Source organism: Topomyia yanbarensis, chromosome 3 (assembly GCF_030247195.1).
Source record: "Topomyia yanbarensis strain Yona2022 chromosome 3, ASM3024719v1, whole genome shotgun sequence".
NCBI lineage: Eukaryota > Metazoa > Arthropoda > Insecta > Diptera > Culicidae > Topomyia > Topomyia yanbarensis.
In genome coordinates, this window is record NC_080672.1 from 116,461,650 (window position 1) to 116,475,761 (window position 14,112).

General features: G+C 37.8%; 2 protein-coding genes across 2 annotated transcripts; both read right to left on the bottom strand.

The window, feature by feature from the left end:
- Window positions 1-9,838: 9,838 nt before the first annotated feature.
- On the bottom strand, window positions 9,839-11,294 carry LOC131690208 (uncharacterized). Its single transcript, XM_058975789.1, has 2 exons — window positions 10,557-11,294; window positions 9,839-10,493 (listed from the first exon to the last, which is right to left on the bottom strand). The coding sequence occupies exons 1-2, from the start codon at window positions 11,292-11,294 to the stop codon at window positions 9,900-9,902; spliced, it is 1,332 nt and encodes a 443-aa protein (XP_058831772.1). The 3' UTR covers window positions 9,839-9,899.
- A 76-nt stretch (window positions 11,295-11,370) lies between these two features.
- Window positions 11,371-13,181, bottom strand: LOC131690209 (m7GpppX diphosphatase). Its single transcript, XM_058975791.1, has 3 exons — window positions 12,485-13,181; window positions 12,269-12,414; window positions 11,371-11,898 (listed from the first exon to the last, which is right to left on the bottom strand). The coding sequence occupies exons 1-3, from the start codon at window positions 13,011-13,013 to the stop codon at window positions 11,371-11,373; spliced, it is 1,203 nt and encodes a 400-aa protein (XP_058831774.1). The 5' UTR covers window positions 13,014-13,181.
- Between the last annotated feature and the right edge of the window lie 931 nt (window positions 13,182-14,112).

A 14,112-nucleotide genomic window follows, 5' to 3' on the forward strand; every position in this document is an offset into this window, starting at 1 on the left:
CATGTAATCAATTTGCTTGAACTCCATTAACATCATTAACGACAATTGCATTTTGTTAGAATTTTATCATGCAATTCTAATCGGGAATGGATGATTCACCTGCGTCGGTAATCTAATCGTACCTTAATTTAACCAATCCGATCTTCCCGAAAGAATCCAATTGAATGCACGAATTGAACACCGGAAAAAATTACTAGCGAGTCCTAGGAAGGATTATCCATTATTCTATCATAGGGTAGACGAGCCCTTATTCATCTCATTAGTCAGGATGTCACACTATTTCGTTGATAACTCAACTTAGAAAGACTGTATTGCGCATAACTAGGTATCATCATCTTTGCTTTGTGTTGTGTACTGTCAGAAACTGGTATACACCAGGAAACAGTTAAAGATAAAATTAATCATAGTTTTGGCAACACTGTTGCGAGCAAAGATAGAATAAAAAGTTCTATCTAGGCGATCTCGCCTCAGATCGATTTGTACCTCCAAGTTATAACGTGCGTTTTATTTACCGAGTGTTTTCTCTAAGTTTTCCCTCTGCTTGCTTCTGCCGGTGGTTTCAACTAAGTTCACGGCTACAACGGATTTCGGATTTAGCGTTGTCCGAACGGACGGAAGTAGAGTAAAAGCTGGGAAGTCAATATATAACAATTTGGCGACGAGGTAAATCAAGTAGAGCCCAGTGCTTAGAGCCTTTTGTTCCCATATTTCAATCATATCTAGGTAGAGTGAACTGGAAAGAGCGACACTAACAAAGACAGTGAAGAATTTTTTTCTTACTAGGTGAGTGGTAAGTTATAGTAAGGTAAAGTACGTAAGATCGGTTATAGGAAAAGGTGAATGTAATAAAAAATTTAATTTCTTTTCTTGTAATTTATATTCTTCGAACTAACGCGATTTTTCGGCGCCCACATTTGTTCGTTGACCAGCATTTTGTTTCATAAGCGTGGCGTCTATTCTATACAACAATAGCATTTGATTAAAATAATTGACCTTTTGTTTCTATTGAGACAATTAAAAACGTATTTTAGAATTATTCTAATGAATTTTATTTTCTTTTATATTTCGGACAAGGAGCAAACTGTACCGTGAGTTTAATGTTTCGACGGCAGGATTTTTCAGTTTCTCCGACAAGCAATCCGACAAAGGTCGAGTGTTCCGGCGAAGGTTAAAATATTTACAACAAAGGTCAAGTACACCGGCAAAGGTCGTGAAGTGCAACAGTCGAGTATTTCGGCGAAGGACAAAGGTCAAGTGTTCGGGCAAAGGTCTTGGAGTAAACCAGCAAAGGTCGAGTATTCCGGCGAAAGAGTCAAGTGTTCCGGCAAAGGTCTTGGAGTGAATCAACTACGGTCGGGTATTCCGACGAACATCAATCCGACGAAGGTAACAGAAAATTTTTAATCGGTTAGGGTCGAATCGGGTGAGATCTGCAAAAACTCGGTGAGTCGTTTTCATCCTTTTTATTCGCATAACATCGCTTAACCCTTTTATATATCTAAAAAAAAATATTTTTGCTGAACTTTTAATATGACTAATATGGTTACGACAATAGAGCCATACCGTAAGGGTACATCCTTCTCGGATTGGGAAGAGAGGCTTGGGTATTATTTTATAATGAATAACGTTACCGAGGAATCCAAAAAGGCACATTTCGTTACGTTAGGTGGTAACATTATTTTTGGGAAATTAAAGCTTTTGTTTCCAAATGGAAAATTAATCGACGCCCCGTATAGCGAAATGATAGCTAAATTGAAGCTGAGATTAGATAAAGTAGAATCAGATTTAATTCAACGATTTAAATTTCATCGGAGAACACAGCAATTAGATGAAACAATTGAAGACTTTATATTAGCGGTTAAACTTCAAGCAGAATTTTGTACTTTCGGGGATCATAAGCAAGTGGCAATTCGGGACAGAGTAGTTGCTGGATTAAAAGATAAAGCCTTACAGCCTGAAAATTCAAAATAGCGGATCTCATCGGGCTCTGCGCGCGAAGCATCGTCCTACTTTGTCAAGTACATGACCTCTCGTAGTTGACTGAAATGAGAAATGGATATAATTTATTGAAATAGATAAAATTTCCTATGCTTTTTCAATGAATTTTGATGAAAAAAAAAACAATTTTATAGACGTTAAAGAACAAAAAACTCTTTAGTATTATCTCCTTTAAAAATCATAAATAAATAAAATTTGAGGTTTCGAGAAAAAAAATCATTCTCTATTAACGAAAAAAATCAAAAGCAGAAGTTCCAGGAGAAGATCCCCTTAAAGCAATTGTCTGTCACAGGTTCTTTAAAGCTGATGCACGAAATATGTTTGATGATGTTTGGAATACCGTCAAACCCATCAACCTAGGACAGAGACAAACAAACAAACAACGCTTTAAAACAATTCCTCCAAAATCGTTTCGCTAATTTTACCAGAATGCTAACTGTACCTTTCATACACGGTCCCAACAACTCGTTTGCAAGTTGATTATCCCTACAAAAGAGATTATAACTACTAGAGGTCGCATGTCGCTGTTTATGTTTATGTTTATGTTTATTACCTTCACCAACAAGCCCCTTGGCCCCAATGGTGGTTGCTTAAACTAATTACATTTTAAAATTGACAACATTTTCGCTTTTATAGTATTCCGCGTCCGGTTGAAGTCGAAGGCCGTCGCCACACTGTTAAAAATTCGTTGGAGTCCGGTTACAGCGCTCTGGCAACCATAGTTGGTTCTCCTGAACGGAACTCGCAGAAGGGAGTTATTACGTAGAGCTCGAACGCGGGCTTGAAGATCCAGACGTCCGAGGATTGTAGGGCAATCCACTCTGGCAGAGAGTAAGTCCGAGACGAACAGGGCTCGAGAGCAGTCCCTCCGAATGCTGAGTGTATCGAGGTGTATAAGCTGGCAACGGTTTTCATAGCTCGGCAGCTGAAATCTGTTTCGCCATGGGAGATGACGAAGGGCGAAGCGTATGAATCTGCGTTGGACAGCCTCGATTCTGTCAATCCCGTTCTGGTAGTACGGATTCCAAACAGCTGAACAATATTCTAACGTTGAGCGGACCAACGCGCAGTAAAGCGATTTAAGACAATATACGTCCCTGAAGTTTTTCGCTATTCGGAAGATGAACCCAAGCTGTCGTGATGCCTTATCCACGATGTATGACGTATGTGGTTTGAATGTTAATGCCGAATCCATGATGACTCCGAGATCTTTGATGTGAGAGTGTCTTGGAATGCTCGAGCCGAAGAAATGGTAGTTAAACTGAGTCGGTTGGCGTTTCCGCGTGAACGTAACGATTGAGCATTTGCTCGGGTTTAAAACCATTCTGTTTTGATCACACCACGTGCTAAAGCTGTCCAGATCCCTCTGAAGAAGCTCGGCATCGGTTTTATCCCGTATTTGTTGAAAAAATTTCATGTCGTCGGCGAAAGAAAGGCGGGGTCCTTGTAATGTGAAATTGACGTCATTAAAGCACTGAAAATTTATCATCTCGCTCTTACATATGCTAGACCCATTAGTTTGACTCATATTGCCCCGGGTACACACATGTCAAAGTAATGGGATACAATATGCTAGAGCGAGACCCCATGTTTCGGTCCGTGAATACATGGAGACTGTAGCGCTTTGCTCCCTCTAGTAGTTATAATCTCTTTTATCCCTACGCTCGGAAAAAATTCTTCCCTCCGTGTCCGGTTTAGGTGCTCGATTTACACAGTGTAAAAGTACTGCAACTGTCATGTACGACATAAACCGGCTGTCCGATCTGGCGAAATAGGTCAAACTTAGAGTTTTAGAAAACAGATCATTTTTACATTTCTTATAAAAGACATTTTTCCGAGGCCCGGAGGGCCGAGTCTTATATACCAATCGACTCAGCTCGACAATTTGGGACAATGTCTGTGTGTGTATGTAACGGACAAACTCTCATTCGTGTTTCTCAGCAATGGCTGAACCGATCTTATCCAGTTTTAAATGAAAGACCTATCAGTCAGACAGAACGCTATTAATTTGTTTTTGATTCTAATGTTTAGTTTCCAAGATATGAATGTTTGAATTTGTAAAAATGGCGTTTTTTTGCAGTTTTTTTTTTAAATTATCTGCCTTATTATCATATTATTGACAACATATATTAACTCTTCATATATTTTTATACGAATACCGTTCGAACAAGCTATAGATTGTTGAAATCGGACTATTATCAAAAGAGATATTTAACATTAAATACGGACGTAAGATTTTTATCATTTCCCATAGCTAGAAACAAGACCAAAAAAATAAAATCTATTATTAACGCCAAAACGGCTAATTTTAGGTCAATAGTATCTTCGGAGAATTTAATGGAGGCAGTATGCCATTTTTTGGTATTTTGCTTTTGCTGATTAATCCCCCTACGAGTGAGATATTTTCATAAGTTTTCTTGGAAGTGATTGTATTGAAATGATGCCTTCGCCAAATTTGTAACTCTTATTTTTGCGAATAACTACTGAAGACATGAAATATCTATTTTGAATACTTTAAAAGTTATGGCTTGTTGCTTGTGAATTACCCTTTGTCGCCTATTTATTGTTCAATATAGGAATAATCCATTTAAATAAGCCAAACATTATTTCGATAAAACGAATTTTGCATTTCATTTTTCTATCTACAACCGCTAGAAATAATCACCGAACAATTCCAAATTGTCTGGAAGGAACTTGATAACTTATCAGTGCAAAAATGTTGATTTGCGCGAACCTTCTGACTGCAATTTTTCTAACTTATAACCATCGGATCGATCTGAAACATATCTTGGAAAATGAAAAGCGAAATAAATAACTCCAAGCAACGGCGTAGCCAAGAGAATGTTTTGGGGTTTAACCAGCCCCCTGGCAACCCTATACCATCATATGGAGTTTGACAGCGACCGACATATTTGGGGCGTTATAGCTATAAAGCCCCAAACAAAGAATTATGTTCGGCTCTATACACGATATTCAAGCGTTCCACAGGATGTTTTGCATCTTGTGGGATGATTTAATACCATATTATTCAGAAAATCAACATTTAGTAACTAATTACAGCTTTTATTCGATTCAAAATTAATGTTTTGATTTTCATGGCAGTGATGCTGGCTGTACAGAGACGTCTTCCTTGACAGGGGGCTGGGTTTAACATCATACACACCCCCCACTCCACCCAAAAAAATTATTGGATTGAAGTTGAAAATTTATTGATGTTGACTGATTTAATTCAATATTACAAAAAAAAATTATCTGATCCGTACATTGATAACCTATTGTTGTAAACATCATGAGGACTTTTGATAAATTATCGGAATGGGGTCCTAATACGTAACTGATCTATTGGTCTTGATTTCACAGTTGTCTAATTGCATCAATATCAAATAACTGCCTGCAAAACATTCCAATAGAAAATTCCAGAGTTCTGAAATCAATCATATTTCTTTTCATATTGAGCTCGCTCTTGAAGAGATGTACTGTAATAAGGGTATTTATTTAATAGGAAGCGAAGTTAAAATTGATTTAATGTCTATGAAACATAGAACTGCTCACCAAAAAATTGCATTACTTTCAACCTTTGCTAAAAATGTTTTTGCCTTTCTCATTTTCTCTAAAAATCGGCAAAATAATCCCGGCCCGAAGGGCCGAGTATCATAGGCCATTCGACTCAGTTCGTCGAGATCGGAAAATGTCTGTGTGTGTATGTATGTTTCTCAGAGATGACTGGACCGATTCGCACAAACTTAGTCTCAAACGTCAAATGAAAGATACAACCTTAAATTTGTTATTGATTGGACTTCCGGTTCCGGAGTTACGAATTGAAGAGTGCGATCACACAGCAAATTCCCATATAAACTGAAATGAAATAAATGAAATTCTCAAAGGGGGGAGTAAGGGAAAATTTCAAAATAAAATTTGTATTTTTGATGCCAAATGACTTTAAAATGCATGAAACATTGAGATTTTATGTAAACAAGAAAAAAAAAATGTTTTGGCAAGAATTAGGATTGCCACCTCTGGAGAGTCGGTGACCCGGAGATTTTCACTGGACTTTGGGGGGGGGGGGACGGAGGGTGGTGGATTTTCAGTGGAACTAGACGGAAATTGGCATCAAAACGATTGCCCAGCAGTTTAGAGCACTTTAATCGCTTCTTATTTCTACGTTAGAGTAAAGCTGTAATTTTTTCTTATTTGAGAACGGTTCGGTCGGTTTAATCTGGTGTAGTATTTCACTTCCCCTACTAAATACCAAGAATATCTCGCTGTGCAGGATAAGTCGAACGAGCATTGCTCTCCTCCATAACTAACAGGAAAAGGAGAGCAAAGGAGACTGCGGCATCACATGCAAAGCACTATGTGGTGTCGGTTATTCATCACCAGAGGTCGGGGGCACAAAGAGGCAAAACTCACCCCCTAGCCAACAGTTAAGGGTCGCTGCAGGAGTAGCAACAACAAGGGAAAAACTCGTTTGATGTTGACCTAGTAAGTTGGATTAGAACAAATCTGCCATACCTTGGTGCAGCTGGTGATAAGCTCCACTAACAGTGAAGTGATTTGAAAAAATGCAGCAAAATGACTTTTTTACATCATTTTGAGTGACTTAGTGGGATGCTACATTTAAATTGTAGCTTACTTAATTTGTAGTAAATTTGATGTTTTTCATATTCATTGCTTTGTGAAAGAAATCAGCAATATTTGGAGAACTCATCTTCGCCACCTTGAAACGAGGTAAGTCGGGCAAAATAAATCTGAACCAGAGTAATATTTAACTTAGACTTTTTAAATATTTTGTAAAGAATCAATTAATTCCAAAAAAATGAAATTATTCTTCTTCCGCCAAACCCGGAGAAATTGATGTAAAACCCGGAGGTCCGGAGATCGCTCCCGAAAACCGGAGTCTCCGGGTCAAACCCGAAGGGGTGGCAACCCTAACAAGAATTGACTTTTTTGGACTTTGGCACATTTTTGCCTTTCTCATGTAGAAAAGTTATGCAATCACTCTAAAAATCGCCAATCATCCTGGCCCGGAGGAGTATGCAGTGAGGGATTGCTGCTATAAAATTACAACTAGTTTAAAATTTCTTAACAAGTTGAAAATTTTCGGCAGGGCCCGGACCTCCCGGATCTTTTTACATGCTCCGCCGCTGTTTTCAAGCGAAGTTTCAGTATCGACACAGTATCTCAAGAACGTGACTGTCGATCCATTGTATGTATGAGCAAATCGTACTGAATATGTAATATACATTTCCACCATTGTATAGAACATAACTAGCCATGGAATCGTAGTTTGGACAAATGAGAAAGGCACAATTGCACCACTAGGTGGATTAAAACAGGTTTTTATTTTGGCAATGCGTCGAGTTGAGACGAAAACGTAATATGATTAATAACGAGGATAACACGCCATTATGAAAAATGGCGTTTTCTAGCAGGTCCTGATCGATTTTGATGAGCATTTGATTTTTGTTGTATGACCAATTATATGAATAGGTCAAATAAATGTTCAAAAACAGTAATTTAAGGTCAAGAGAACATCATTTTGAAACTGTCAATTTTGGAGGTTTAGTATCTTCAATGAGTTTTACAAACGTTAAACAGCACATCATTTGATAAAATATTTTTGACGACGTCCAAGAACTATTTGTGGCGAATTTACTCAGGTTAATATTCATGTCTACAATAAAACCTCAACAAATTCGCTAAAGACACGAACTCTGTTAAAATTTTGCATAATTTTAAAACTTCAAAAATTACGTTTTCGGAATTATGCCGTTTGGACAGTAAGTTCGATTTTCACCAAACCCCCACCAAACCGAATTTCTGGACGCCGCTGACTTCAAGTAAGTAGGAACAAAGTCGTTCTACAGTCGTTCACAAGAAACTTCTTCGAATACTGAATATCTATTATAATGCATTGAAACCCCGATTTTATCAGCCAAATATGAACACATGTTTGATGGGCTCTAGCAGACGAACAAGACTGAATTCGAGTAAATCCTTTCTTGAGCATGTTTTCCTTCTCATGAAGCTAGAAATATGCAAAAATAAAAAGTTCATCTTTTTAAATTTTACGCTAGGAAACCCCTTTAAAAGAAATTTATATTAAATAATCAGAAATAGTTATCAGACTACATCAAGGAACGGAAAAATATTTTAACAGCTTCAGTTTATTATAAAGAAAAAGTAAATTGCCCGATTTAGTCAATGTTCCCATTTTGTCAGCCTAAAATACACCATGAGACTGATAAAAACGGGTCTATATTGTATGTATTATTCACTATGTTCCACATTAATAGGTTCATTCCATTTTTGTGGATTTTTTTTTATTGCATCGAACTACAACAATGTTTAGGTAGTTTTCAAGGGGTTATTTTATCGATTTCTTCCAAAATTTGGAGAACCTATTCCAATTCGTATACCAATTAATTGGTATACTTATGGGTTTATATATTGCAGATAAAGAAAATACTGAAATTTTCAGCTTTTTTCCTACACAATATTACGAAAGCTTATTAAACAACTTTTCCTAATAAGTTTGTGAAAATTATAAACTATTTGAAATTTTTTAATAGTTTAATTTTTTATTTAAGCGTGATTTTTTAATAAATAGTGACCATCGCTTCACAACGTAGTCTATTTTTCATGGCTTGCGGTGAGCACGGTCTCTCGAATTGCTGAACTGAAAATTATGGAATATAAGTTAATTTTTAGTATTCTTTACAGATTTAAGTCGCCAGGCAAATGGCTCTGAATGAGACCCGCTAGTGCCTTAAGGTTGCACAGAGAATGCGCAAAATTCACAAACGAAAAAAGCAGTTTTTTTTCACACCGTATTTCAGATCTTCATAAAAATCAATCAGCGTATGTATAATGTTGTTACAGTACTGCTGATTGATTTTTATGAAGATCTGACATACGGTGTGGAAAAAAACTGCTTTTTTCGTTTGCGAACTTTGCGCATTCTCTGTGCAACCTTAAGACGATTTCGCTAGATTTGCAGAGCATTGCGCACCCAGTGCATTAACGCAAGTGAAGGAAGGTTATCGAAAAGTTTCGTGAAAATGAAAATTCCAGTAATGATGATGATTTTCCCGAACGGTTCGGTTTCGAGAGGTTTTTATTTGTTCGTTGGCATAAGGATTAGCGATAATTCAAATCAAGGATACTACTGGGAAGTCACTTTTAGAAAAAAAAAAAAAAAGTCGATGTCGAAGTAAAGTTTGAACTATGCACGCATGCACTTCACTGCCGCTAGAAGCATAATTGTCCCATGTGTATAGGGTTCCCATAGCACATGGGACAGTTATGCTTCTAGCGGCAGTTCAGAGGTAGCGTGATATCAGAAGCTGCGATTTCATTTCTCAGTTTTCAGTCGCGTTGGAAATTTGAGTAAAGTATAAACTTCAAATCGATTAAGAAAAATTCGATTTTTTTTTTTGGCTCAGCACAATATATAACCCCTTTAGGCAAATTAAGTTTTCCCATCACAATGCATTGATTGAGGAATTTAGATATTTTATTAACAGAGCATCAGCAATAATTCGTTTGTATGTCTATTTTATGGGCCATTTTTCGCTTTCCCATTGATTTGGTTTGAGATTTCTAGCACTGATGTTCTCCTATGCTGATTTGAGCGATTCTCTGAGTCCTGCCACTATCCCATGTAGTATGTGTCATCAAAAACATCGCGAAGCATCAAGTTCTAAATGTTCTAAAACGATATAATATCCGAAGAGAGTGATAAGAGTTATACGAAATGTCTCATCACACTGTTAGGCGAATTAAAAGCGTTTTTGAAGGAAAATTTCTTTTTGGTCCTACTAATAATAAACATCGCTGCTTTACGGCAAACAAAACTGTACTAATACAAAGCAATATTTGTAATTTCATATTTGTAGTCCTTATGTAATATCCAAATAACTTAAGATGAATCCAAGATTGTTTCTGTAGCATTCGGGCACGAAAGCCGAGTTACCGTCTAGGTAACGAATGGCCGCTCGAAACATTTGTTCGGAAATTTCTACACTAACCGCGTTATTATCTTGCAGCCAAAAATTGACGATCGGTTGTTGGTCAAATTTTTCGTACCTGTACATTAGCTTCATGGTTCTGTGTCTATCGAGGCGGATATTTCGATATGTTTTCTTTGTGGTTACGTACACATCTTCATCATCGCAGTCATCATCACTTTGCTCCTGCTTTTCATGATCGTCTTCAACCTGCTCATCGGACGCAGACGAATCTGTATCTAGGGTTTTACGAATTTTGAATACGTTCAAGTTGGCATCCATAATTTGCACCAGTAGATAGAAGACTTCGCCGTCCAATCCCGGTCGACGCATCTCAAAGATAATTTTAAAGATCGGCGGTAAACCCAAATGAGAAGTAAAGTTGAAATCATTGACAGTTTTGCGGACTAGATATTCGAAGTTTGCTAACAATTGATCGTTGCGGAACAGACTCAGTCGCGTTGGTGTTGTTTCACCCGGAACATCCTGATAATAAAAAAAAAGTTTACAAATCTAATAATTATCTTAGAACCTTTACAAGACGCTTACATCCTGTAGCTGAAAACGGAGATTTTCATACCACAACTTAGCGGAACCGTTTCGTTTCATCGTTCCCAAATATTGCAGACAGCGTTTGCAGTACAGAAATCGTTCAGCTTTGAGGTGAACCCGCTGAAAGTGTATTTTGTCAAGTATTGCATAGAACGGACCAAAAAATATGTCCGTTTCCGCTGGTGTTAATTTGTTCACGTTGGGGGTTTTCGTAGAAGATTCTCCATTGGACTGAGTGGCACCTTCACAACCATGTGAATGCTGATGGCAGTACCAATCATTACTGTCCATGTGGTCCGAAGGAAGCTCGAGTATACGTTTAAAACTAACTGGATCATCTCGCAGAGGACTGCCGCAGTTACTACAGATTATCTTATAGCTGGTGTTCGTTTGCAGACCACATTCTAGCTTTAGATCAGTGCATGCATTATACTCGTTGATTTCCAGAACCTCCGAGTGGAATTTATTCTCGTTGGTGTTAATCCGGAAACAAATATAGCTATTCTTGATCATCAACGAGCTCAACGTTTGAGTGTGTAACTTGAAGTAGTCCCCCAATCTGATTTCATAACATTCGTCGTTGTTTTCCGTGCTTATGGTGATCCGATCGGAACCGAGGTCAATTTTGGTTGATTTTATTTCCGCAAAGCGGCGGCTGAAGCAGATGAAAAAATTGGCACTTTGTAACCGTGGTCGAAGCTCGATTAGCACACGTTCTATGTTTCCAACGGCCATTTTGGCGTTTAAAATTAATTATTAGCTAGTTACTTTATGATGATACGGTCGATTCAGCGAACTACTGCTGGAGAAATTATTCAACTCTGGAGCGTTTAGCTTCAGGCTCGAACGATGGATTTTTAGATGCTTTCAATTTTTCGTATAATTTATCGGTTCCATTCACGATGAAAGGAAGTGTAATCTTCTGGTAGTAATCAGACAGTAGCTCTATATTACCAATAACTGTCGAGAGCAGATGGCTTTTCTCGCAGTTGGTACCCGGTGAATCGTGCCTGAGATAGGTGAAATGCACGTGGAAGTGGTAAAACGTCGGCTGATAGTGTATATATATTCTTAGCTGATCTGCGTCAATTCCGTATCGTTTTTTGATTGCATCGATGCCTCGATCCCTGATATTCTTCAACAGTGGCAAATGACTACCGTTAAGATCACGAAGTGACTTGATTCCCCGCTGATGAACCAAAGCTAACAAATACAACTGTTCTACTGTTTTACCGTCCCATTTAAGGTCCGGTAGAAGAATGAAACCAGTTTCATCAGCAAGATCTTCGAAGACGATTCGTTCCTTTTCTTTGCGATGTTCAAGTATATTGTAAAGCCACTGAAATAATTGGAAATTTGAATGTGACGAATTATCGGTTACTGGACGGTCAAGTCGAAGCAAAGCTAATACGTGGCAACAATAAAAAAAGAAACTAGGTAGTTTCTTAATTTTGATTCGTTAAGAAACCCGCAAACTGAATATATTTCAATTAAAGCATTTTAGATGTCTTCATTTAAAATTATTCAATATTACTCTAAATTTATATTTGTATGTTTATTTGTGGCGATAGCCTGTTAGCAAATAACTTTATATCAGATTAAGGAAATATTAGTCGATGAGATACATTTAGAAAGTATTGCAATTCTGTTATACACGTCAATGATTAGCAGTAATTGTAGTATGGCACTGGTTAAACTCAACAGCTTACCTCCAGACTCAGTTGCTCCTGCTTCAAATGAGGTAAGGTCACGGTCTGATAATCGAGAGCAGTTTCCTCCACCAGATACTTCGTCTGCGCGGAATATTTCGCGATGTGCTTTTCACTTGCTGGATAGACGATTGTAACCTTGATTTCTGCACACAAAGAGTTAAATTTCCGCATGCGTTAAACATAAACACGAGAAAAAATTAACATCAAACTTACGATTAACTTCCGGATCAACCACACACAGGAAATTTCCGTAAATGTCGTTTATGAATTCCGTCCTCAGCTGGGACGTTGCCGAGAAGAAACTTCGTTCGACAGCACTAGTGGAATTTTGTTCACTTTCACTGCTCGGTTGCAACGTTTCGGTATGCGAATTTGATGTCGTCACTGCCTTCGACTGCGACTGCTGCGAATTTATAAGCTGCTTCTCGGTGAAAGCAGTTTTTTCTAAAACAATGATCGCGTAATCCTCCCGCGAGATATTTGCGAAATGTCCCAAGACAGTAACGGATTTGTGAGTACTGTTATTGTTCAGAATACGAACAAGCTCAAAGTCGGCCAACTTGTAGCTTATTGCGGTACTATTACTACTACCATCCCCAACTATGGATGATGAATCAGGTGCTGACGACGGCGACGTCGCTGTTGGTGCTGCTGTTTCTTGCTGACCTTGACGCAGTTGTGAATCGTCATAATTTTGTTTTTTGCTACTGTTATTCGACTCGGCGCTCACCGTTTTTAGCATGATAATACTAAGGACTACGTGTATGCACTCTTTGTCAATTGTAATACATTTAATTACGTATAACCAATAACTATTGATTTTAAATGATTAAAATAACTTAGATTGTAGCACCAAAGACGCGTGAGATAAAAAGCGCGTCTTTTTTAGTATGACCGTCACGTCACAACACTAAATGACACTTGTCAGACTTCAAAAAAGTGTGATTCTTCATTTTACCGACATTCGGGTTTAACCGCAAACCTAAAAACCACAGATGATGCTTATGTAGAGATGCGCGAAGACTGAATAGGGGTAGGCTGTTATTGTCAAATCACATATATATTTTGTGCGCACCCAACATCTCGCCTCGAATCAGCACTTTGGACCCCGTTTTTTGGTTACTTCACCCCAAAAAGAGAATATAGGGTAAGCGGTTTCGCATGTCTCGTGTACTAGTCGTGGACATATTTGTAAAAGGTATTATTTATTGCTATTTAACCGTGATAATTGTCGTGATTGTTGCTTGGAGCTTGAAAATACCAGTAATTTTCCTAATTGTAGAGTTAGGATGGAAGAATAATAAAACAATAATCACGTCCGGTCCATCTGATGTTGGGTACGGAGTACTTGCTAGATAGCATCCCGCATAAATGTATACCATATGCCAACCATTGCATCAATCGTTTCAAAACCATTTTCAATATGGTTCGTTCAACAATAGATTAACCATTGCCTAGTATAATATCGAACATAAGTGTCGTTTTTCCATACTCGACCATACAAACAACGGGTTGTTAAGAACAGTCACCATACCAAAATGTGCTGTTTTCCATATACATTTTGAAAACATACTATTCAAGAACCATACAGATTATGGTGGCATGCATATTTTTGGTCTAGGGATGCATAAAATATTAGCTGGAGAAAAAAATCTCTTCCCCTTCACATTTCAATTCTATCGATTGATGAAATATTATTTTTCTCTCGCCATCTTCTGAAGAATGCTTCGTTGACACTAAGTAGACTGACACTTTATCCAATTGAGCTATCTCCGTAATATTGTTAGACGAGGCTTTTTGACCATCTTAAACTACAGATTTTTGGAGCAATATAGGATACA

Excerpts from the sequence above, each read along its gene's own strand:
- LOC131690208 (XM_058975789.1), bottom strand. The coding sequence starts at position 11,294 with ATGGCCGTTGGAAACATAGAACGTGTGCTAATCGAGCTTCGACCACGG. Across the intron at positions 10,494-10,556 it reads TCCGTTTTCAGCTACAGGAT|GATGTTCCGGGTGAAACAAC; the intron begins GTAAGCGTCTTG and ends TTTTATTATCAG.
- LOC131690209 (XM_058975791.1), bottom strand. The coding sequence starts at position 13,013 with ATGCTAAAAACGGTGAGCGCCGAGTCGAATAACAGTAGCAAAAAACAA. Across the intron at positions 12,415-12,484 it reads GGTTGATCCGGAAGTTAATC|AAATCAAGGTTACAATCGTC; the intron begins GTAAGTTTGATG and ends CTTTGTGTGCAG. Across the intron at positions 11,899-12,268 it reads AGGAGCAACTGAGTCTGGAG|TGGCTTTACAATATACTTGA; the intron begins GTAAGCTGTTGA and ends CAATTATTTCAG.